General features: G+C 47.2%; 1 protein-coding gene across 2 annotated transcripts in view; it reads left to right on the top strand.

Annotated features, from left to right (window-relative positions):
* The window catches only part of LOC144109429 (solute carrier family 4 member 11-like), a 79,495-nt gene extending 60,645 nt beyond the window's left edge, over positions 1 to 18,850 (top strand). For both annotated transcript variants that reach the window (XM_077642223.1, XM_077642222.1), the window contains exons 8-14: positions 838 to 919; positions 3,129 to 3,252; positions 6,686 to 6,801; positions 8,606 to 8,738; positions 12,034 to 12,434; positions 13,441 to 14,146; positions 16,156 to 18,850. In XM_077642223.1, coding sequence (XP_077498349.1) covers positions 838 to 919; positions 3,129 to 3,252; positions 6,686 to 6,801; positions 8,606 to 8,738; positions 12,034 to 12,434; positions 13,441 to 14,146; positions 16,156 to 16,222 — 1,629 coding nt within the window. In that variant the 3' untranslated portion in view covers positions 16,223 to 18,850. The remainder of the gene's footprint in view (positions 1 to 837; positions 920 to 3,128; positions 3,253 to 6,685; positions 6,802 to 8,605; positions 8,739 to 12,033; positions 12,435 to 13,440; positions 14,147 to 16,155) is intronic.
* The last annotated feature ends 7,403 nt before the right edge of the window (positions 18,851 to 26,253 follow it).

Raw genomic sequence — 26,253 nt, 5'->3', positions numbered from 1 at the left:
CCAGCAACCGCAAAAATATAGCATGACAAATACTGTCTAAGGAAACCCAATCAAGCAGCCGGTATTAGTTAGAGGCTTGTGTAGTTACCGTAAAATTAGCTGCAGTTTCAAGCAGAGGAAAGGTTGTATGATGCAATAACCTCATTTTATATGATACATCTTGTCATGCAATTCAATCGTGCAATGATGTATTGTATGAAACAATAAGCTCGCACAGGCTTTGTCACACGAATGACGTACAATTTGTATGATATTGTATGACTATTCTATGACAAATGTATGATTTTGCAGAAATCAGTGACATTTGTATGACAAATCAACGATAATTGTATGACATTTCTATAATAAACCGGACGAAGTTATTGAATCACTGCTTTTTTCACTAGGTTTACGCAACCAATATCTGTCACGTATCTTTGAAAGCTGACAGCGCCACATCATTCCATAATTTTATACAAACGCGCAGTTGCAGTGAGGCGTCAAAAGATTATGCAAGAAAATATCTTCATTAACGAAGAGAGACTCTTACGAACGGATATTTCCAGACTGATACAAGGAAAAACTGAAGATTATATTGTGGAACTATGTTTAAACTGAAAGGCGAGCTCCCCAGCAAATAAAAGGGACAAAGGCAGATCTGCCGTGGATGCCGAGGCTGCCGTGTGATCAGCATTCGGATTGGCGAGTAGCTTTCCCGGGATCCCTGCAGTAGTCTCTTTGCAAAGCTCAGTGCCGCACAGTCTACACCTGGACTACGAAAGCGCTACGCTTCTGACTACCTGCCTTCTTTTCCCCTCCCTCTCTTCTGCTGCGTGTCGACGTCTGCGGTGGCAACAGCCTCGTAGGTGTCCGATCGCTCAAGGTTTAAACGACGACTTGCGGAGGCGGTTGTCGCACTACGTCAGCGACTATATAGACGGTGAGTGGGTTGCACTTTGCACTACTGTCCGAGTTGTTCGGCCAGTGCGTTTGTCCGATGTGTACAGCCTTGGTCAAAAGTATTCAGGCCTCAGGGATTCTTTCTGGTCCTCGTAATTGGGCAAATGCGACACCTCAATTGCTTGAAATGTTCAACAGGAGCGGGGGCAAAAGTTCTCCACACCCCGAGTCCAGCTTTCTCGGGGAAAAAAAATATTTGAAAACTGGAAAATTGTAAGGCACTGTTACGGAAATAGAAGGTAATGTTCGATTATTTCGATATGTAGCAGAATCTTTCTTTTGAAGTGTTTCCAGCGATCGCATCGAACAGTTAAGATTGCCATAGAAAAGCAATGGGTGAAGTTTTCACGACAGCAAATACGTGAATAGAAAAAGATATATACAAGACTGCCGTCGGGTGCTCTGGAGAAATATCGATCGTTATAGCGAAATGTTACATTACGTGAAAAAAATTGCGTTCATAAACGGTTTAAACATCAAAAATGCTTTTGTCCGGAATTTCTGAGTGTGTCCCGATGTTTGGAACTCTAGTTGTCCGTGACTCAGAAGAAAACCCTCTGCCCTGATCTCTTTTAACTAAATTTGCAAGTTTCTGTCTCATAAGTAGGCTCATGGACTACCGTTTAGACCACGATCTCAACAGACACGGTTCATAAAAACTTGCTCAGTGAGCGTTTGTAGACGCGCTTCTGTCACGTTAAGCGCGTACAGCATTGCCACCAACGGAAGCAGTTATCACGGCACAGTTAAGTGCGAAAGCACTACACTTAATGCAATCCCAAAGAAGAATCTTGTGTGAAGCCTCGGAATAACTCGGGTAAACTCAGGTTAGTTCGGAGGAGCGTCGCGCCAGCTGCAGCCAATGGGAGGAAGCTCAGGTAAGCCCGGCGCAGCGTTGCGCCAGGTGAAGTCAATGAGAGGGTGACCTTGAGGGTGACCTTGGCCAAACCTAGCATAGCAACAGACCAATCAGAAGCAGAATATTACCGCGCTTGGGTTTCGGATCCGCGGCGGCACGAACAGATCAGCTCTGCTGGCCACTGCACGATAGCACTGTGCTGTCGCCACACCCGATCATGCATATAGTGCTAGACTGCAACACACTCACGTGCTGTGCACTACACATCGTCGTATTCATCAACTTCCATCTGCGATGCAAACAGATCAGATCAACATAACCTCGATCAGAGCTTGACCTGAGCCTGATAAAGTCGCCAGACGTGCCGACGACCAGAAGTGGTCCTTTTCTCTACGCTCACTTCTACAGCAGAGCTGCACGCAGTTTACTCAGGACATTTTCACAGTAACAGCTGGAAGCAGTTATCTGCGCTGATGGTAACAGAAAACAGTTGAGAAATAGTGGAAGTCAAGGCAGCCATATTTGGAAAAAAACAGCGTACCTTTAAGACAAGGACTGAGAAAGATAGGACGACACAGCCCTGTATCGTCCTATCATTCTCAGTCCATGTCTTAAGGGTGCGCTGTTTTCTTTTTCTTTTTTCAAATATGAATTACCAACTAGCCCGTTCCACCACCTTCGCAAGGCAGCCATGACGCTACACTAGCCCTTGCAATGCATCCGCTGCATTTCTCGATCCGTGACTAATCTCCGAGTGTTTAAATACTTTCGTACTATTTATATCCTAACCATAGAGAAGTACTTCGCGGAGCCTGAAGCGCGGCGAGCAGCAGTCCGCTTACGCCCACATCAGTAGACAATCCGAACGCGTTTGGCCGACACAAAACAAAGATTGGGCGCCGCGACAGTTTATAACGCAAGACATTTTAGCCTCTGCTCATGCAACAAGTTTTTGCACCGACAGCTGCGTCCATGCCCAGTTGATAAATGCAACAAAATTTACTGTCGTCACAACAGATTCTCCGTAATCTTGTGCCCATGGACTTTTAGTAACAACAACATATTGTGTAGTTAAAACAGAAAAGTACTGCAGAACTGCAGACTAGAGAAAGGTACTAGATGAAAAAAATAAAGTACTACAGAAAAGTACTACAAACCAAAAGCAAATTTGCTGTTACGACAGAATGACAAAACATTTTGTCGTACAACAAGTTGTATTTTTGACACGGTTCTGTTCTATTTTCTACCGGGTGCGCACAGTCCCACGATGGTGTGGTGCTCACTGCAACTGATTATTGCTTGCCGGTCGTCTTGTGTCCGCTCTCCGCAGGAGTGGTAGGCCACCGGACAATCTACAAGACCATCTCCACCATTTTCTTTCTGTACTTCGCCTGCCTCCTGCCAACCATTGCCTTCGGAGCGCTGAACGACACGAACACCAAGGGGAAAATAGGCGAGTTTTCTGCGATTGTAGCGACATCATGTTTCTAAAGGCGAAATCCTTTAATGGCTCATTGTTGTCCGTCCGTCCGTCCGCGAAATCTGCCACACTATGACGTCATTATTCGTATAATTGCTATAACGCATGTACTTTTAGCAATTACTGAGTAGTGGGTGATAGTATTAATACTTAATTGTTAATTCGAAAAAGCGATTTTTAAAAATAAAAAGTCAAAAATGAAAAACTAAACAAAGATTTAAAAATTAATATAAAAGAGTGAAAAAGAAAAATGAATACATAAAAATTAAAACAAGAAACAAAAACGTTTAAACACAAATTGAGAAAACATAAAAATTATACCAACAGAAAGCATGCATTGCCTACAGGCGTTGCGGAAAAAAACCTGCGTTCTAGAAAGTTCCGTGCTTTCGAATTGCTGCACGTAAGCAGGCTTGACTGTCCTCAGAATTTAATGTCCAATACCGGACCCTGAGCCTGTCAGCGAAGTGACTAAGGATGTATCGAAACTTTGTGCAGTTTTTTTCTGTGCTAATACTACTTATCGTGAAGCTTGCCCCAGCGGCACAGTAACCGCATAAAACTTAATGTCTGTCAAGTACATAGCATGCAGAACAAGCACTAATTGTTTTATAGTTCTGTTAGAGAGGCTGTCCAAAAATTTTTCACTTTCAAAACAAGTCAGTCCACATTTGGGGCCACGCAATGCATTCAAACCACGCAATGCATGTAGCTTCTTTTTTTCCTAACCGGCTTAGCACCAGTTAAACTAGGCGGTAAAGCTGTATACTTTGCATATATTTCTGGAACGTGAATATGGGTATGACATCAGTTTTGTACAGGTCACAAAGCTTTCGTTCATCGATGGGGAGGACACCACGAACTTTAGGCAACCTCGTCAACTGGCATATTCGGTATAGTCACATTAGGCAACAGGATTGCCTAACGCTAATGGAGTTATCGAACGTTTATGCTGAGCAGCGTAGCTTGAAACGACCAAAGTTTGCCGAAGGTATCGATTTACAAGCATGTACTCGTTATCATCCTGGCGTTCGTTACTGTCTGAGCCTGAATATTTCAAAGCACGTTTTACGCTCTAGAAAACTTCATCTTGATAATACCTACTTATATGCCCCACAGAACAGAAAAAAGAACTAATACGTGACTGATAAAGATTTCATAGAATTCAAGCACAACACACCTGCAAACCAGCTTATCGTTGTCATCGATCTATCCTCGAAGTCCACGTGCGCTAAGTATGAGAAAATCGATCATGGAAAGGTTTTCGTCGAACTTATAGAAGCATTCAGAACGTGGATCAGACGGTAGACGTAATGACCCTTATGTATGCCAACCTAAAGAATACGGTATTTTTTGCAATGCAACCAAATCGTAGCCAAGTAGTGATATGTGCATACAGCAAACAAGCCACCCAAGTGCCTTAAAATGCCTGTAGTAGTCTTTCGGTAAGGACATTCGCAGAAAACAAAAAAAAACGCTTGATGAACCCCCTAAATATAAGAAGAGCACATATCAAGTTAGCTTTCAGGCACACAAGGGTTGTAACACGATTGCTGACAGCATTGCAGCTTTAATGGCTGATGAAGCCAGTGCGTGTTGGGCTTGACGATCAGTGCAAAAAATTGTACGGTATGCGTCACCTTTGTGTAAAGCACACGAGGAGTGGCGTCATGCCAGCTGCGGTTCCCTCCGCGTTACACGCGTATTTCTGCGTGACGTCATATGAACTGCTGCTGACATGTAGCTCGGATAGGCTTAAGTGAGACACCAGCAAAGAGCCACTCCCTACCAAAGCAAAATCTAAGGTACACAGCTAAAACAAAACAAAAGGCAGGGTCAGTTCGTCCGCGCAGCTGTGCAACCTACTGCTGCCTAATCCTTAATTTAAAATTGTCGGCTTAAGCCCATTCAACGTAATGGATTCTGCCGTACCTCAAGCGCATTTATGTCCGCTATCTTGTAGTTGTGCCACATTGGCGCCAGCTCGCGTGACAAACGTCCACCCTCGACGAGCATAAAACCGTGTACCCTGCGCCAGCGGTCATTTTGATGGTGTTTGGATGTTTGACGCTTCTAGGGGAAAGCGGCTTCTATTAAGGATTACGGACCACGTGTGCTTCTCTGATTATTCTATTGAGGTCCCCCTCCGCCACAACAAGGAGCCAAAAAACATACCAGTCGCCGGTCAGCTAGACACAATACGTTTTAATGGCGCGAACCATATGCTCAGCGGGTTTTATTTCCTACTGACATTGTTTGTAGGGTTTTAAAAAAAGTGTCTGTACCACCGAAATGACGACATAGAAGCGCTGTTCAAGTCGTCGCAAGAAGAGCATGTAACCTTCTACAGCCCTTGCAATCAATACAACTTCAATTGCCAGATAGCATCTTCTAAAAAAAATGAGTTCACAAGCGCGCCCTAACGAATACCATGAACTATGGGCCGAAAAAAACAGGCATGCAAGCGTCGACAGTTATTCGACTCTCTCAAGGCAAAAGAAACTCCAGCGTAGCGCTATTGCTCACAAAGTGTACGGGCCATAATAGGAAGAAATTTTTTACTCGTGTTTAATTTTTTTCTCCCAGCTTTCTTGCAATGCCAATGAAGAATCCTTCTATAATGATCTATTGCTTAGCTGTAATACAATCAAGCCGATGCAGCTATTCATTAAATACGTATATTCGTATTGAGCACCCTGTGCCTTCACGACCGTCCGCATCGCGAAGCATCAGTGGTACCTTTATGAACACAAATCACCCAAATAATGCTTGGATGTAGGTCCAGGTAACCTTAGGGGACGAAAAGTGCATAAAAATGTTGAGACAGATAGGAGCAGATTCCTGACTTTTCAGTGTCAATTTCCGAATGGCGTACACCAGCCGCATGCAATGAAGCCCTATTAGAAGACGGAGGCTCAAACCAGGACCACCGCCGCATTCGAGCACTGGTTGTACCAATGGCGACTAACAGCCCGATCAGCGCAGGTAATTGGCCCAGTATTGGATATGTATTACGAAAGGCTGGCCCCACTAAAGACCGCATAGAAACCACCAATTCTAACGTTGGGCTTGTGCTGCTTGGGAGGAACTGGCAGAACAAGGCAGTGCTGAGTGGCGTCCTTAAAGCAGGAGCAATTGTTTTTTCTATACCTCCACTCGACCTTAGAGATTTCACCTAAGTACCACGGCCTAACTTAGCTCGCACAATCTCTGCCTTTTGTTTGCACTTGTTCCTCTAACACTTCATCTCGACTTCTTTTTCTTGCTTCTACCTCATCCTGTCCCACCTCTCTCCTTGCTTTCATTTTCCTTGGGTGATGCAGGAGGTAAGGCTGTCTGACTTTTATCTTGGTCGCGGTTATAGGCATGGCTAACACTGTCGCTCTCTCTCTCTTCCCCTGGCGGACAGATGTCCGCAAGTGCATCATCAGCCAAACCATCGGCGGCCTCTCTTTCGCCTTGTTCGGTGGTCAGCCGTTGGTGATCCTCATGACCACTGCCCCTCTCAGCCTGTACATTAAGGGTAAGCATCCCTGGCACGAATGAACCCAGGTCACGGCGCAAGACTATACAGGAGGTGAAAGTCCCGTCTGCGCGAGCGAGCGCAGGCGACCAGAAAAAGTCACAGTTGTATGCGCCGACGGTGGCGCATGCAGTGGCGGCGCATTGCGGCGCCTCGTAGAAGCAGCAGGAAAAAAAAATGCAGCGCCCGGGCAGGCTAAAGTCACTGGAAGGGCAGGCGGCTTCGGCGCGCACTCCGGCCCGCGCTCAAAGCAGACGACAAGCAGAGGAAACGGGTTTTTGCTTCAGCGGGCACGCCGTGACGTTGTATTTCAGTAGTTTCTTTCCAGGCCGCCAGGCGCCGCCAGCAGGATAGTGGCGCCGCGGGCTTGTGACCTTTTATAGTCGCCGCAGACAGCGGAGTTTCCACTCCTTATAGTCATCCTGAGGGGTCAGGAAGACTATAAGATGATACCGCCCTGATTTTATTACCAAGCGCATTGCAGCGAGCGCTCCGCCTCCAACAGTACATGCAGTCCGTTCTCAGAGGCCCTCAAGGTCTCGATAGAGTTCGCTTCTGCTCCATTGACTCGATAGGATATTGCCTCCATGGCCATCGGGGCCACCCATGTAGCAGCGCTCAATTTGAGCCCATAGACTATCGTTTCGAGGGCCTTCGAAATGACCTTTTTTTTTTCAAGTTGAAGTTTATTTCCTTTTTTGCAAAGGAGTAGCCGGGACTAAAAGCTGTGGCAACAGCTTGACAAAAGGTCCCGGCTCCTTTAAACAACTGACAGCACAGGAGGAATACGACGATTACATAGTATTACATGATATTAGAAAATAAGGACAACAATGTTTATACAGCATTTCGCAAATTTACATGTTATGATACCGATCTGTTTGATGGCAAGGTAATGTATAAACAAAGCGAATTACATTTGTCACTCATTAAAATGTAAATACCTGAGCAACTTATAGCCTACATGTGCACACAGAAGAAGAAAAATATATATGTATACAAATATATAATCTGCGAAGAGAGCAAAAGGTCACAGAAGTCATAGGGATAACAGAATGAAGAAAATAACGGCGCAAGCAATGAATAAAAAAAAAAGTAATACAGAAAACTCAAAGGCAAATGTTTTTCCCCACAGTAATCCCGAATTATGAATTTCGGTTTATAGGTTATATCAAAATTGCCCTGGCTTGATCTATTTAGCAGAACTGGAACGTCATGACTTAAGCATTGATCGCGACAGAGGTGTGACCGAGGTCACACATAAGGATTGTGACGGAGGTATAAAAATGTTGTACCCTGCTGTAATTGCAAAAAAAAACATACTTAGAGCCCTAAGGTGCTTAAATGCAGGTTCTATGTACACTTCCACCGTTTTTGTGTCAATGGAAATAAAACAAAGACCACACAGTACGTTCCTTAATGTGACAATGGTTTGGGCGAGTTGGTAGTGAAACATAGTAACGGCTACGATGCGGAGAAGGACCATGACACAATTGGAGGACATGGGATGAATGTTTAGTGAACACGGGGCACAGTACATGGGACAGAGACAAGGGACACATATCAGGGACTTGGAACACATCCCCTGTCTAACTCTTACAGTTACGCAGTGGAAGTAACTGTCGTGTATTTCACATCAAGGCACACTGCTTTCAATAAGCAACAATGAAACATGCAAGCGACTCTCGAAAGTAGACGAGAAAGACGCCAACCTATCTAATGTTTGCTTTGTGTATTTGCTGTAGTGTACAACGAGTGGATGCAAGAAAAAAAAACGTCTTGCGTCGACTTCTTTGACCCGCAGTTATCTACAACATCTGCGAAGACTTCGACATAGACTTCTACGCCATGTACGCCTGCGTGGGGCTGTGGAACACATTCTTCCTGCTCCTATTCGCCGTGTTCGACGCCAGCAAATTAATGAAGTGGTGCACGAGGTGAGACTTTGCTGACTGCTTCCCGGCGCTGTGCTCCACAGAGTTTGCTGGAGAGCTTGCGAATGCATATTGTCGTACATGCGAACTCCACTTTGTGTACCGGTAGGATACGGCTGTTGTACTCACCTACGGGGCAGAAACGTGGAGGCTATTGAAAAGGGTTCAGCTTAAGTTTAGGACAACGCAGCCAGCCATGGAAAGAAAAATGACAGGTGAAAAGTTAAGAGACCGGAAGCGGGCAGAGTGGGTGAGGGAACAAACGCGGGTTAATGACATCCCAGTCGAAATCAAGAGGAAGGAATGGGCTTGGGCAGGGCATATGTAATGCGAGGGCAACATAACCGCTGGTCCATAAGGGTAACAGACTGGATTCCAAGAGAGGGCAAGCGTAGTAGGTGACGGCAGAAGGTTATGTGGGCGGATGAGATTAAGAAGTCTGCAGGCATAGGGTGGGCGCAGCTGGCAAAGGACAAGGTTAATTGGAGAGACATGGGAGAGGCCTTTGCCCTGCAGTGGGCGTAGTCAGGCTGATGATGATGACGAATTTGTATTGCCTAATCGAAGAGCTTCGGTACATGTGGGCGAAGAGGAAAATGGCTCTCACTCACGAGCTCTGTCATTATCCTTTGTTCCACCAAGAACAACACTACCGCTTGTTCTATTCTGAGCCACACGTGTTGGTCCAATTTTACCACCTTCCCAACAGCCCGAGACCTTGTTATACAGCACGTAATCGTGTGCTCCCTACTAGTAATCAGACAGATAATCCACACTTGGAGGGGAACGAAATTTGCTGCCACTCATTCTAGTTACGTTGTTGTTATGTCACAGAGTTTCGCCCAAAGTTTCAAGCTTCCATTCAGAGAAGGTGAATGAACCTGCTGTGTGCTTAAAGCCTCACATCACTAACAAAAGTATGCAGACAAAAGGGACGAGGCCTGTGTATTGGTAGCGGCGTGTCGTTCAGGTGAAATGCCTCTGGTGTAACTTGCGGTCCTCTTCAGTAGCATTTATCACTGGCTTCAGGCGCTCCGTGGCGCGAAGTGCAAGTTGTGCAGATATTAATTGTTAGCAGATACTATCGACGTTGTTTTTATTGTGGCCATTTAAATGCGCGTCGGCAAGGCGGTACCCCTTTATCACATAAAAGCGCTTTTGTATTGAACCGCAAGCCTATAGGATGAATAACCTAAAAAGTTGCCTGAGCTAGTGTCGAGCTCCGCTACTCGTTAGTACTACTGAAGGCTGCCTCTCGGGCCACGGCAGCTGTTTATACAAACCACGCTTTCTGCGCGAAGCGTTTGAGTCAAGTACATCGCTGCCAAATTGCACTGCATGGCACTGTATAAGTATACTAAAAAGCCATGATTTATCGTGTAGGTGTGGAAGGAGCTCTCAGGTGTTCAAAGCTAAAGTTTGCATAGCATTCACACACTGAATGAGATAAATATACAAATCTTAGAAATTACGACATCTGTAATGGGCTATCACGTTGTCCGTTTTAAATGTTATTCGCGATCACCCATCTCACCGCGTTAGTCTTGTGAAGCTGCTAATTCTTGAGGGCGGGATCCACGTGCTCCTTTCTTGAAAATCTCAAAAACGGAGTCAGCCATTATTTCTGAACCTTTATTAAGTCTTCGTACCCTTATCAATACTAGACTCAAGAATCCCGGGCCGGAATAGTTTTTGCAGCTGTCTATTTGTGCAGCTTAATGAAAAAGACCTTTAACTCCAGCTTTCCTGCATGACACAAATCAAACAATCTATTTAACACTAAGAGAAATATCTCTACATTTAACTTGCTTTGTGCAGTCACAATGCGTCCTTATTTCGTCGTGAAAATACAAGCAGTTTCGAATAGGAACACAAAATGCTCTGTTCTTACACTTCGAATAGAAGAAAGCAAGAACTGCACATTGCCAGAACTCTTAATTTCATCTCGGCCGCATAACTATACCAGTGGAACACAGTTACCACAAACAAATATGCCTCCAGATGGCCTTTCGCCCGCTCTCAGTGGTAAATACGCCTTTCAATTATCACCAGGAGCTTGCGACAGGCGCAAACCGAATGCTGTGAGGTGAATGCCTGAGCCTGAAGAGTCTCGAATCTTGTCGATTCGCGATCACAGGAGCTTTAATTGCACCTGACCTCTTACTTGTATTAACGGGAATGACTGCTGGGCAAGTATCACAGACCTGTACAAGAGCAGTAATGACATGCACACGAGTAAAAGAATTGAGTGTACACGCATTTCTAACAAATACCACATCAAAGCATTATTTGACGTCTCTCAGCCGGAGGCTGAGATAAGAATTAGGAAAACCGTGACGACATCTCGAAAATACCGCTCTGCAGAATGCGAGCTCCCCGAACTCCGCGTCTGGCTTCTCCCTTGCCTACGGCGTTTTCGCATCACGAGGCCTAAAAAACTGCTTCAGCACTTCACAAGGCACAGGCATCATGGGCGTTATGTTTGGTAAACCTCCGCTGTCTAACAAAGCAGCTCGCTTACTCACTACTTAAGGTACCATTTCCTAATCATACCCTGTATATGCCGCTTCACCGTGCAACTTTTGTATAAAGGTATGGATTCCACAACCAGCCAGCCTAGATGACCCTCAGGCTCGCAGAAGATCCCTTAGTGAGCTGCTGCACAACTGTCACAAAAGACGGATGCCTTAAGACATGGAATATACAACTACAGTTTTACTACCATCTTCCCGTCCACTACCTTCTTCTGTTGTCAATGTCTGTTAGCGCAGTATCCTCAGTTTCTAAGATGCCGATGCACCAACTATCTTAGCTTGCCGTTTTGCTACTGTACAAAACAGTTCTCAAGGTCATGTCCAGCAATTTCACTCAAAAATTTTGAAAATTGGAAAATTGCAAGATACTTTTACTGCAATATTGAAGGTAATGGTCCATTCTTCTGAAATGCAGCAAAATCTTTCTCTGAAAATGTTTCCATCAGTCGTATCGAGGAGTTAACACTCCCATAGGAAACCAGTGGCGAACGCTTTTGACGATAGCAAAAACGTTAAGAGAAAAAAAGTCAAGACTGTCTCGAGCGATCTGCGGATAAACTGATTGTTATAGTCAAATCTTACATTATATGAAAAAATTGCGTTCGTAAATGCTTTCCAGCTCAAAAATGTTTTTGCCCAGAATTGCTGCGTATGCAGAAGCCATATACTCTCCACGCTAGCGTGGCAGAGACGTTACCGATGAGCACCCGTAGACGGGGGACACCCTGACGTTCCAGAGCTGTGATGATATTTTTGCCTCGCAGGTCTACGGAGGAGATTTTCGCGCTCTTCATCAGCATCGCCTTCTGCGTGGACGCGGGCCGCGACGTGTACAAAAACTTCCAGCGCTACTACTACGCGTCCGAGTGCGCGCCGCCCACGGTGGAGTCGCTGACGCGGCTGCTGCGCACCGTGAACGCGGCCGCGAACAACACGACGACCGCGGAGGCGCTGCTCGAGGTGCTGCCCCAGTGCCGGCGCGAGAACAGCCTGCTCTTCCTGCTGCTCATGCTGGGCACCGTGTGGCTGGCCGTGTCCCTGTACAACTTCAACAAGACGCCCTACCTGCAGGCGAGCAAGCGGGAGATGCTGGCAGACTACGCGCTGCCAGTCGCCGTCATCGCGCTCAGCTTCGTCGGGGCCTTCGTCTTCCGGGAAGTGGAGAGTGAGTGCTGCTGCGGCCGCTACTCGCCACCGCGGCGCTGTAGTCGCATGCGACTCAAGATGATAACTTGAGGCAGTGCCCTACCCTTTGAGGCTAGGTCAGGGTTTCTTATAACGTTGCGTTGTCCAAGCGCCTTTGTCTGAACTTCCACGATAGACATGTTGTTTTCGGTTAATGTTCTCCTAACTGCGCGATGGCAGCTGTAGTTTTGCTCGTCATTTCATAATTTCAGATTGGCTTGTTCAAGAGTGTAAAAATTTCAGGGTACAGAACACCTTAATAGGAGGCGACGAAAACAAGTCGGAGGAATGCCGCCTGTACGGTAACTCTACCACCACCAAATCCTCTTGTCGAAATGTTGGCTAGCGAGCTGAGACAGCCATTCTAAGAAATTTCGTTTTGTGTTGTCACAAATCCCCACTTTTCTGGCTTTCTCTGCAATAAAGCACGCGTTTGCTGTTTACGTACAGCCTTTGTTACGAACACAAAGAATCTTGAAAAAACACTCGCACCCCTAAGGTCTGAAGAGACATTCCGTCGAGAGACCGTCCCAGTCAGCTTGTCTGGGACCCAGAAAAGCTGACTCGAGAGGTTTTAGAAACCTGGGCCCTCCGGGAATCGGGTGACCAATGTGTCAGCACACCATCTGCAGCCCTATGGAGGAAGGAAGTGTGAAATTCATGCGCGAAGATGCCTGTAGATAAGGATAAGGAGGAGGAGGACTTTAATGGGACAGGAGAGGTCTGCCTGGTTGTCGGCCTGGCATGCTACTCCAGAAGGACAAGGAAACGTTGTGAAAATAGCGCAGGAATCTAGGGTATACGTAAATTGGCCTTTTCAAATAAAATTCGCTTGTCATTGCAGCATCGTCCTTGTTCGTATGTTCCTTCGTTGTCGTTGTTCTTCTTTGCTGCCGTTTATTATTAATAATGTACCAATTAGCAAAGCAATTCATCCGTTTAACCATCTGTTCTTCAACGTTACACCCCCTGTTCTGGCTTTCCAGCGGAGCAGTTCCACTTCGGCCACAGTGACCAGTTCGTGAGGGGCCGGGTCGAGATCCTCCAGTGGCCCGCCGCGCTAGGCGCCATGGGCCTGGGCCTGGCCCTGTCACTGCTCTTCTTCATGGACCAGAACATCTCGGCCGCCATGGTGAACAACCCGTGCAACAAGCTAAAGAAGGGCGCCGCCTACCATCTCGACCTTCTGGTCGTCGGCCTGCTCAACGGAGTCCTCTCGCTCTTCGGCCTGCCCTGGATGCACGGCGTGCTGCCGCACTCGCCACTGCACGTGCGGAGCATGGCCGACGTCGAAGAGCGCGTGGACCAGGGACACGTGTATGAGATCATCGTCCGTGTCCGCGAGACCCGGCTGACGGGTGCCATCTCGCACCTGCTCATCGGGCTCTCGGTGTTCATGCTGCCGTACCCGCTGGCGCACATCCCCACGGCCGTCCTGGACGGACTGTTCCTCTACATGGCCATCACGTCGCTCAACGGCAACCAGATGTTCGAGCGCATCACGCTGCTCTTCATGGAACAGGCGGCCTACCCTCCGAACCACTACATCCGGCGCTGCCCGCAGCGTAAGATACACGTGTTCACCGTCTGCCAGGTGGTGCAGCTGCTGGTCATGTGCTTCTTCGGGTTCGCACCGTGGCCCTATGTCAAGATGGTCTTCCCCGTCATCATCCTGCTACTCTTGCCGCTCAGGTGGGCGGGTGGCTTCGCATTGGTCTCGTGTTTCGCTTTGGTTGCTAGCGCTTCTGCGCGAAGTATAGTAATAGCTTATTGGCGCCTGCTGTGGTGTCATATTCACTATAGTTTACGCCCTAGCAGCACAGAGCATAATCCCAGTATTTGAAATGTGTTCGCAAAGACTGGTCCTACAGAGGACCAGTCTTTGCCAACACATTTCTAATATTCGGCCGATTATCTGTGCTGCTTGGACAATTGTCTCATATCTTGTCAAGAGAGAAGCATTTCGAAGAGGTTATACCCTTTACCTCACCACAAGTATTCTCGTACTGCACTTGTTGCCTAGTTCCATTGAGTGGATTACCATAGGCCTTATGTCATTAGTGCATGCAACATAACATCGGCAAAGAAATTTCGCTGATATGTATCCAGGGGGCATTGCCTTATATTTATCAATGCACTCTGTAATCAGGGAACTAAACATTAGGCGCTTACATCTGGTCCTTTCGCGTAGAAATATCACGATTAATTATTTTATTATATTGCATTTTATGACAATTTCATCGCAAATGTAAGTAGGATGCTCCTGATTGCTTCCCACAACACCTTATTTTAAACACTAAACTTCTCTCATGGCATCCAATATCTAAGGAAAAGGGCGCATCCAACTCCGTCATTTAGAGTCTTGCTTTTTCCTGTACAGTCAACAACTCGACGAATCGGACTACAGTGCGAGCAAAACATGGCGCCTGAAGACATTCAGCTGCAGAGCAGTACAATCTCTGCGCTATCCTCTAGCATATTGTTCGTTTTTCGAAAAGCATTGAATTGAAAGGAAAACCTCTCGTTTCAAGTGGCAAGTGCCCAAGATGTCAGACTAAAAGCGGGCTACGAAGGCTCGAAATATATCCTGGCAGAAAACTTACTGTGCTAAAAATATTGCGAATTCTGTATTGGTTCTCCTGGTCGCGTCTGCAGCCCTTCAAGAAACACTTTGCAGTGTGACTGGTACCAATCACTCTGCAGGGTGCATTCAAGCCTTACGACACACATTGTATAGTGCGAACGACGGCTCTGCTGAATGCATCCAAGCGTGATGTGTGACTTCATAATACCTAATTACTGTTTAACACAGAAATCTGTAATAGCTTTTCACAAGCCATTTAGTTGAATTAATTCAGTGGGTACAACGGCAGCCTTGTAACGCGTTACGCGTTGCACGTTTGGTGGCACCACCGCCATGTACCCCAAAGCCCGATTGAGGTGTCCACAGACTCAGGGAGCCAGTTATGCGCCTTTCCTTTCCTCAAAACTAACAGAGTTTAGACTGCGAATAAGGCAACGCAGGAAACTAGACTATTTGATTCGTGCAAGCGCCCCCTGTAGCCCGTGAAGTGTGCTGGGAACGCTATCGAGCCGAAGACCGCAAGCGGGAAAAGGCCGAGTATTCACGTGAAACAGGCCTGTGAGACGCCCAATCGGGCAGTAGCCCATGCAACTTCCAACTGGGCCTGCCACTGCAGACCTCTCCGCTGCTATAATAATAATAATAATAATAATAATAATAATAATAATAATAATAATAATAATAATAATAATAATAATAATAATAATAATAATAATAATTGGTTTTGGGAAAAGGAAATGGCGCAGTATCTCTCATATATCGTTGGACACCTGAACCGCGCCGTAAGGGAAGGGATAAAGGAGGGAGTGAAAGAAGAAAGGAAGAAAGAGGTGCCGTAGTGGAGGGTTCCGGAATAATTTCAACCACCTGGGAATCTTTAACGTTCATTGACATCGCACAGCACACGGCTGCCTTGAGAGTGAACTCGCCTCCATCGAAACGCGGCCGCCGCGGTCGGGTTCGAACCCGGCAACTCCGGCTCAGTAGCCGAGCGCCCCACCCACTGAGCCACCGCGGCGGGTCCGCCGCTTATGTCAGTGAGCTTTCTCTGATTAATGCGCAAGTCGGTAAGCTAAGCCGGTAGCATTTAATAGTGTTTTTTCTCGCTTCCTTCCAGGCACAAGGTGGTCACGCTGTTCATCGACCAAAAGTACCTGGAAGCGCTGGACGGCGAGCACCAGTAGCGTCCCCACTCACTCTATGCAGCTGCAGCAGCCGCACGAGGCCGCCACGGGAGGAAAAGCAGCAGCAGCAGCCCGGGTTGTCGTACCTGAAACTTATGCAATGCGGCGAGGAGAGCACTCCCCGTTCCTCTCACCGTGTCAAAGTGCCGCGCCCGGGCGACGACGAGCGCCCGTCGCCGCGTTCAAAGAAAATGCCCCGCACACTCCTCCACCCAACCCAGGCAGGAGGCGCCGCCTGCCTCTTCGCAGACAGATCACGCCAGCTCAGCTCAGGTCAGGTCGGGTTAGCTCCGGTCAGGTCCCGGTCGTGTTTGGCCAGGTCCCGCGTCTCGTCGCAGAAACGGGCCTGGCTAGGTTAGGTTTTGCTCGTGTCACGTCTGGTTATACATCAGGTCGTGGCACCGTCTCGTTGCGTACAGACTGCTGAAGAAGATCAGGACTCCCCTGATATGGTAAGGTCAGGTCGCGCCTGGTTAGATCAGGTCTGGTGAGGTCTTCTAGTGTTTTAGGGCCGGCCAGACGTCAAGTCTGTCCGGCCGCGGCAGTGTCAGAGTCCGGCCTTCTATCTCTCTCTCTATCTCGTCCCGCCAGTCCCGACGCCGCCGCAGCAACTCCATTCGTCGAAATGAGACGAGAGGCGGTCGTCTCTTCAACGCAGTGCACACACATGGCACGATTATAATAATTAAAAAAAAACACCAAGGCAAGGCCCGAGCCTCTGCACGTCCACCGGCACTACGATCCAGTTCTGGCTGTACTCGCATATTTCACACAACGGCGGCAAGCATTGTGAAGCTTACTCACACGCGTACACACACGAACAAGGACACACGAAAAGCTCTGCTGCATTTGCGCTGTCCGCATAGTTGCAGCAGAAAGCCACGGCTGAAGCAGTCGAAGTGCCGCCGAATTCACATGCCGTCTCACCCTCCTGGACCGGTCGCAAAACCGAATGACGTGGAAGCATGCTCGAGGAAGCGAGACTGGAGCACGCGCTTTGTACGTCCTGGTCGTGTCTTGGCGAGTTTTTTGTCTGTGTAGACGTTTCCCCTAAAGAGAGTTTGTGTCCGTCGTCGGCTCATAGCGTCTCTCGTCTCTATTGTGGCTCGTCTCTCCTTCTGGTTTAGGAACCGGCTCTATCGAGTCCTTGGTGTCTTTCGTTTGTGTTTGTTCTCCGGCTAGTGGTTTGTCTGTCCATTCGTCCGCCTAATGTACGGACTGGTGCAGCAATATTGTCGAGACTGGTAACACTCACTACCAACAATAGGCAAGCAGAGAAACAATCAGCCCAAACCGCAGCTTCTGTGAGCTATAGAATACGGGCAAGCCGCGTGCCGTTCTTCTACAGCCTTTTTTCCCCCCTGTGTTGTTCACAAGGGTCTCGCTCTGCAAGTCCAGAGAGGCCGCCACCGTCGACAGGAGCTCACGAGGGGAACTGTACATACGTCTTCTCTCTTTCGCTCTCTCAACACGGGTCCCGGAAGTAGTTGGCAGCAGACTTCCGGTTCTCTCTCTCCTTCCTCGAGATCGGCAAAGAAGAGCAAGGGTTTTGTGACCGGAAGGCTAGGGCTCGGGCCTTGTCCGCTTTCGGTGGCGTCTCCCACACGAAGCAAGGGAGCGCTCGCTGTATGCGCTCCTTTAAACGTGCTATAGTGGCCTAGGGTTGCATTTACGAAACAAAAAAAGGAAGGCCGCCGCTCGCAACTTTCAGCGCTGTTCTTCTGCGGACGCGGAGTGCGCATGCGTGGAAAAAGCACTCCGCTAACATGTACAAAAACAAAGTCCAGGACAGGCACCCCAGGTGTCGCCATTTTCCTTCCCTGATGTGCATGTAAACGGAACAGCCGGACCCCTGTTTGTAACGGGTCTCAAAAATGCATTTATCTCTGCATTTAGCGCCAGCACGTATGAACGTAACGGAGGTCGCGGTCCGGCCCACCATTGAACCTAACACAACGGCCTGCAACCCTTGCGCTTAGTGTCTTCGGCAGGCTGTTGTTATACTAGAGACTCATGTCAGTCCCTGTTATGGCGCCTACTAAGCGGTTCCCGCTTGATGTCGGTATAGAGAGACATCCGCGATAATCGCTGCGTGGCGTAGGCAATGGCCAAGGCACGACCTGGAAGCGTCTAGACAAGACAACGACGGGAAGGGAAGTACAAAACAGTGATCGCTCAACAAGAGCTACAAAGGGCAAGGACTAGGTGGACGAACGATGCAAGACGCGTCCAGGGAAGCCTTGCGGCCTGTCTGCCAAGCCTCATCTTTCTAGCCCGCCAAGTTCGCATGCATGGAGGCACTAGGTGACAACATAGACGCCCACAAACCTCCAGCAAACGTCCTCAGTGTTCTGGAATGCTTTCTTGGAAGAAGAAGCGTTGCTTACATAACCAAAGTCCGCAGAAGAGCAGCCCTGAAGAGTTAGACTGCGAGGCGAAGGCGTCGTCCTTTTTTTTTCTATCGAAGGTGTCGTTAGTTTGTGTCTTAGGCATCATCACTAAGCACTTGTGTCCGTAGCATCTATACAAAGAAAAGAGCTCGAATGAAAAAAAAAGCAAACATCCTTTCCAGGATGAAGGAGACTCATCAGTCGTAGTGTGAAAGGCCCCTAGAGCAATATAGATGATAAGAATAAATAAAAAAAAGAACACACTCACATACACACACAACTGCAAAACATACAGAACCGCAGCTGTCCCGGCCGCTCTTGCGTTCTTGCTCAAGTTCGCCACGAGGAACGTCAGCGCGCTGCTCTTATGGTCGGGAGGCGGTCGGGGTTTCGACGCTTAACTATTTTCAGCGCTGTTCTTTTATTCTTTTTACTGTTTGGCAGTCTTTGTTCGCCCGACTGAACTCGAGGGCCCATGAAGGCATTGATGAAAAATGCTTATGCGCAGATCTGAAAAGCAGTTAGAGGCACGATGCTATTGTATCTGGAACAGTCACTCCGGGGATATGAGAGAAATATTTGCGTTTCGTGATTAATTATGACCACATTGTCCCGAACCGCAGAGTTGATGATTGACGCTTGTCTTTAGTTGTGTTGTGCAGCATTTCGTTGTTTCCTTCACAGAGCTGCCTAATTAACCGGGTGTGACCATAGCGCGTCGCAAACGTGAATCTGCAGCGCCATTTACTGTAGCGCACAGATTAAATCTATTTCAGTAAATTACAGTAATCTGCGGCGAGTATTACGGTATAACTGCAAAATTGGAGCACTATGTAATAATTAGTTAAAGGAATAGTTTGCTACCTTACCGTGAACATGAAATACTTGTCTGTACTAAACATAAAAATAATCTTTGCGCAGGTGTGCGATTACACTCTTATGGGGGGGGGGGGGGGGGGGAATGATGTGAGCAGATAAGAGAGCACCTGTTCTGCATGGAAAAGCTTGAGGTAATTAGTGTCGCCTTTTAGAGTTTAACCGTAATTTAGCCAGAATTTAGATGTTTTTTGTAGTTCATTTGCAAGATTTTTTGCAATGAATTGAACTTAATACACCGGCAAAGACACGCGCACATCATGAAGCGATGTGTTGGTGTATATGCGCTCGTAAGTGCCGGCTAAAACTTGGGGCAAACGTAGGCACTCCACGAAATTTGTGATCTTCCGTCACAAGTTGTCCTTACGAAGCTTAATTTTTCTCCCGGGAAGGTGAAATAAACTCAAATGCACCAGATCAGCATTCGTGCGTTATCGGCGGAGCCAAAAGTATAAATCGCATGACGGAACAAAAAAACTACATAATCTCAATTCTCACAAAAAAAATATATCAAAAGTAAATGCAGACGTCACGTCCCCTTTCCTATTTCAAGAAAAGGAAACTGTCTCGTGTTTACAAGGAACAATGTAGGCGACCTTGACAATGTGGTAATCCTCTGTGCATTACGCCTCCATAATGGAAATCATAAGCCAAGAACTAAGGGTGCTAGCTGTCATTTGTTATTTTTTTTATTAACTCACATCTATCCTCCTCAAGTGCTACACGAATATTGCGCATTATTTGATTCAAGCATAACAAAGGAAGCCCACTTCGTTAAGTGGGGCCCGGTATAATAATTTTGCAAATGATGTTTGATGTCAAAGACGCTGTAATCATAATAAGGCATTGATTTCAGACCTGCTGATCGTATTTTTAGAATCGTTGCTAGTAAAAGAGACTGCCGAACGTAGCAACTTTCAGTTTGCAGCCATTTGAAATTTCCAGTATTATGTGGCGCTGTGTTTACCAGACGTCAAACTGCACTCAAAGCCACGCTAAGGGGGTGCAACATTCAGGCTTGGCCAGAGTCTTGACGTGGTCTCTGAAGCAAATTTACTCGTCATCTATTACTTGACATGCTTTATGGCGTACATAACAGCTACTCGACGATTTAACATCACCCGGCAAAGCCAGTGACGTACTTTGAGACACGTGTTCAACTGCGATATGTGCTAATGATTGTTTGAGCTTGAATAGTTTATCCTGTCGCGCAGGCCGCGTGCAGAAGGCCAGGTTTGTTGATTATGTCGCTGTTTTCGTGTTTAGGCGCTGCAATTCCAGGTGGCGCTGCTGGCAGGCAGCAGTTGTTGCGAAGGGTCGAAACTAATGCTGGATAGACTAAACAGGGCGTGTAAAAGGGCACAATGTGCATGAACTCGGCTCGGGAGGAGATAGAAAAGAAGAAAGGAGGCAGGGGAACGTAGTATATGTACATGTTTATATATATACACATATATATATGCACCGCCGTTGTTGTGTTGTCCAGGAAGCGTTGACCTTATAGCGCGCGCATATGCGCTGTGATACTCACACACACTTGTTAATACGTGCGGCTCCGGTTTTCACTGCCTTATTGGGCGCACGTATATCGTAGCCTTGTTGCAGTTTTTATTTTTGTTGTTTCTTCGCGAAGCAAAGTATACGGCGTGCAGCTAGCCGCGGAGCAGACGACGCTTTGCCCGAACTGGCGGAAACAGCACGAAAGCAACCGGAAGTGTTCCGTACGCTGTAATAAGCACTTTACTCCCGTCCTAGACGTCCGGGTTTGGGCGTAAGCAATGCCCTTCGTGACGTCAGTCGTACTCTGCGCCTCCTTATTGTCTGCGGTGAAAGCGGGTCACTCATTGTTATGTGCAATGACAGTGAGTTCAGGCTGATTTCTGCTTTCTTAATTTGATGACATGAGAGCTGTGGGTGCTGTGATAGCAGCTAAACTCTTGCGTTGCCGCCCTGGAAAGTGCGAACGAGTTCTATTCTAACATTCGAATTGTGCTACATGCGTCTTGAGGGCATGCTTCTACGAGGCGTCGAGTGCATCTAGCTTCAGAATCCGCTGCGAGTTAGGATTAGCCCCGAATGTTGTTTAATGCGACACATAGCTTAATAACAACGTTAGAGCCTGCCAGTGATATGATGATGTAATGGCCCGCCACTTCGACGGTTCACCTCAAAGTGCTCTCCCGCGACAGACTTCCCAATGGACACTGGAACTCGCTTAGACGTCCTGTGGAAACCCAAGACGTCCGTGGGACATCCAAGGGAGTTTCAGTGCCAATTGGGTTGCGGAGAAGTCAGATCTGAAGCAGAACATGCAAGAAGTCGAGTAAGTGCTGCCATCTTGAGGTCTCGAGAACGTGAAGTTCGTTAGGCATACCGGCATAATTGACTCTGCAACGTTGAAGTTTATTTATGACGATATATCAAGCCTGAATGTTGCATTACCACTGCTCTTACTCAATTCCTTGGGCAATTCTAATGCGGCTTCTGCCGTCCGCGTTAGTTTCCGCTTTGACTTTTTTTTTTTGGCCTACACTAAAAGCCAGGTTTAAGAACAGAAGAATCCTGTACTCTTTTTTTAATCGTGGGAAGTGTGTTGACTCAGAGACTCCAGACAGTCAGGACCTTTAGCTGGTCTTTGGTATTCGCAGCTAAGACTAAATTTAGCCGCAGTTTCCTATTTTGGCTTGTTTCAGAGCCGCGTGACATCAATTACGACGTATTTGCCGGAGTATAACAGTAGTATTTGCGGACGGCTCAGTTTACCGCTCTTATTAAAATGAAGTCCTATTGGTGCAAAACTGTGCGAAGCTTATATGCGAAGTTTCGTTGCACTGAAAAATTCTTACCGCGTCTGACAAATTCTTGCCGCCAGTGTAAGCAGCAACCTGTCCGGTCTACTTGAGCAAGCCACTCCGCGCATCTTCTTAACACAGCTTACCGTCGGGATTCAGTCCTGGCAGTGACTTTGGCTTGGCTTGGCTTGGCTTGACTAATATTTGTTTTCTTTTGCGCCAGCGCCGCCGCTATCGAAACCTCGCGCAACCGTATATCCGCCCCCGAGCTCACTCTGGCGTACGACGTTCCTCGTGAGTGTTCGCCGTTGAATAAATGAATAAATAAATAAGAAATAAAAGAAAAGAAAACGCAGTCTCTCCCATTTGCCGAGGCTGCGGGCGCGTTTTACTTTTTTGTCCGACTCCCGGAGGAATTCTCTGCGCTGTACATATATATTACAAAAATACGACGTGTTTACATATATATCTTTAAATATATTTTTTACCAAAAGGGGGCGGGCTTGTTCGTTGTTGGCGGAGAGAAAGGAAGAAAAAAAGGGAATGTCAAAGAAAGAGAAGGTGATAAAAAAATACAGAGTTCTACTAGCGTGTCTGGTGTTGCAGACGGTTGTTGTTGCTTGTTGAAACAAATGAGAGGAGGAAAACACATTTCGAGTCTTGTTTCTTGTTGAAGCGGTTATACGTGGCTTCTCGAGGAGGGAGGGGCCAGAGCTCGGGGCGGGGCGAGTTGTCGCCACGCCCCCTCGTGCGGCCCCGCCCCCTCACGAGCGTGTACACTCTGTTCCTTGTCGCGCGCGCGTTCGTTGTGTTTTGCGGCCTTGCGTTCTTTCTTCTCTCGTGTTTCTCTGTTTTTGTAGGAAAGAGCGTCCAGGCAGGTAGTGCACCTAGCCCTGGAAGTCTCGGGGGCAATAAAAACGGGAGTTGCGTAGACTCGCTGCCTCTGTCTGGGTTTCTTGCCTCTTACAGGTTACAGTCACTCGCGACTCGAAAGGGAACACTCAGAGCTTGCACTCCAGCACCAAATTAGTTTCTACCCCTGCATTCAACTTGAAAGAAACTTAAAAGACAAACTCCAAGCTACTTATTTCTTCTAAGGTTCATTTTTAATTGCAACCTCGATTCCATATACGCTTTTCCGCATGGGGCCGCTTCATAGTCATTCAACTTTTTTTTTACTTTCCACCCTTCTCAGCGGGCTGAAGTTACGTTCCGTTATCGCTATTATTTCTCATTAGACACCTTTAGCATACCGTGAACCCTGCTACGTTACCGTAATACCAGGAGCCCGCCCACCGCCAGTGCGCACGCGCTGATTGGTCCGGATGCGGCAGGTGCACGCGCAGCCGCCGTGTACCTAGCGCCATCTGGCGCCGTCAAGACGATCTGTGCGTAGCGGAAATGATTAGTGCCTGCGCAACGTAATAATTCTCAAACCGACTTCATTCCATTGCTGTGATTCCCACTACGCGTGATTGGCCTAAGGGCCCCCACGCTCAACACTCGGCCTACGCTATTAGGCACCTTTAGCACAGACGCCCTCAACGCTATCTGCGCATGCGTAAGGACGGCGCGCAGGCTCCCGGTTCTCTAAAGGTGCCTAATAGTGAAGGCCGAGTGCCGAGCATGGTGCTCCTTAAGTCAATCGCGTGTAGTAAGAACCACAACAATGGAATGAAACCGGTTTAAGGATTACTACGTTAATACGGCACTAATCATGTTCGCTGACTTCTACAGCCCAGTTTCAATACATATTTGTGTAAATTATTTTTAATTCTGCTTTTTTTTCTACGCTTTAGGTCGCTTTCTATTGCAACTATGCGTTTGTCACCTCGCAAGCATCACCGGAACGCTTGCTAAATCACCACTTAATAAAACATCTAAGCTTGTATTCGGCTGTTTACACATTTCGTGAAGAAAGTGGTGTTCGCAATTCGAATTCAGCTATGCAACGCCTGTACGAATCACAGCCTCTGGACACGCAACCAAGCTTCGGTTTCGCTTTCGCATTGTTGTGGTTTGTATTAGCGAGTATTTTCAAAAGCGATTTGCTCTGTCAAATGAAGGGCATCCTAAGAAATATACTGGGTTAAAAAAACCCGGTTTGCCCTTGAAAAGGGTAATGCGCCGAGAAAAAAAAACTACCAATAAAGATACAGTAGTGCGCTTGACGTTCGTCCATCTGTAGTCATGACGAATGGTGAAACGTCACCCAATGAACATCTTTTCACATTCAAGCAGCTGTGATGTGCCCACGCCCGTACGTAGAGGGCAAAAGTGATGTCCGCGATGTGAGTGTAATTAGGGCACGTCTATAAGCTCTGCAACTGCTCTGTCACCCCAAGATATGATGGTGGTCAGAGTCAGATCGGCAGATGAGATTAGGAAGTTTTCAAGAGAAGCGGGGAAGCATAATAATAATAATAATTGGTTTTAGGGCGAAGGAAATGGCGCAGTATGTCTCACATCTCGGCGGACACCTGAACCGCGCCGTAAGGGAAGGGATAAAGGAGGGAGTGAAAGAAGAAAGGAAGAAAGAGGTGCCGTAGTGGAGGGCCCCGGAAATTATTCCGGAGCCCTCCACTACGGCACCTCTTTCTTCCTTCATTCTTTCACTCCCTCCTTGTGCAGGAAATGAATAAACGGAGACCAGTTTGAGAGCCCTTTGTCCTGGAGCGGACGGGGTTGGGCAGCTGCTGCTGCTGCTGCTGATGATGATGATGATGATGACGATAAGCTCAGGTTGCTCGTAGATTTTGTAGGAATTGTAATCTACGGAGGTCTGCCCCCTGCAAGCCAAATTCTCCTCTCAGAGCTTGTCTTGCACCCACGTGGCTATCCTGTACATGCTAAGTTGCCAACCTCAAGGCCCTACGTAAGTGATTGCACTTCCTACTACTACTTTTCCGACTCTTGCTATCAACTAAGTTACTCCGAGATGCAATCAGTTAGACAGTAACTACTTATCAGCGTCCGCGAGAGCACAAACGTACGGCTGCAAAGGAAAGCTATGTAGCTAGAGGCTTCGTGATTGATAAAAAAACCTGCCCTGGTGCGGGGATCGAACCCGAGACCACCGCCAGCCACGTACGCTCGTGTTCGTCCTGTGTTTTCTCGTTAGTGTACCGTTTTGTAGTGCGCTGTATAGCACAAGATATTGGACCCATTTGCAGCCACTTATGTGCTATCCGCATTACGTGGTTCAGACTACTACGCCACCACAGCAGTGGCCTAGAGAAAGGACCAGATGCATTTTAACTCTGAAAGACAAGATACATCTAAACTATGCTCATGTTCCTTTTTTTTTTGTAGTGCACAATTCGTAATCGATACAATATGCAACGCGGAATAAGACAATGCGCAGAAACATAATTTCAGTGTCCTTTCTTTTTTTCATGTGTTTTCGGTGCCGTCAATGCTCGAACCAATTGCAATCGGCATCACTTCAACTGATGCCGAGCTTCTTGCGTTAGTCAGGTTTTCTGTAACGCACAGAAAAATCTTCTAGAACCAGGTTTATACAATATTCTCTGTCGTTGAACGCCTGTCACGTCACTTGATGCATGGCCCGTTGTGTTAACGACCAGATCCAGTGTTACAATCCCCAGCAGCCTCTCTGGCTGGAATCGGGCACTTCCTTTGCTGGCTCTAAAATCTAGATGTACAGGCCGAGAATGTATATCCGCATTAAATGAATGCAGGTAGTCATTGTTACGTGGCTTCAGTTTGACTCCACAGCGCCCTGCTGCGGAAGAGTCGCTTAGAAAAATAGTCTATAGACAGTCTATAGGCTTCTTATAGACTATTGCCTTCCTATAGATATTTCTTTTTGTCTATTCATAGCCGATAGATTGTCTATAGACAAAAGTGTAATAAAAAGGTATGGCCATAAATCAATAGATTGTCTAGAGACTGTCTATAGGATTTGCATTGCCTATAGACTGCTCTTTGGGGGTTTTCTATACAGATCTAT

Source organism: Amblyomma americanum, chromosome 11 (assembly GCF_052857255.1).
Source record: "Amblyomma americanum isolate KBUSLIRL-KWMA chromosome 11, ASM5285725v1, whole genome shotgun sequence".
In the NCBI taxonomy this organism is placed as follows: Eukaryota; Metazoa; Arthropoda; class Arachnida; order Ixodida; family Ixodidae; genus Amblyomma; species Amblyomma americanum.
Note: the sequence above shows the minus strand (reverse complement) of the source record. Positions and strands in the feature narration are given on the sequence as shown.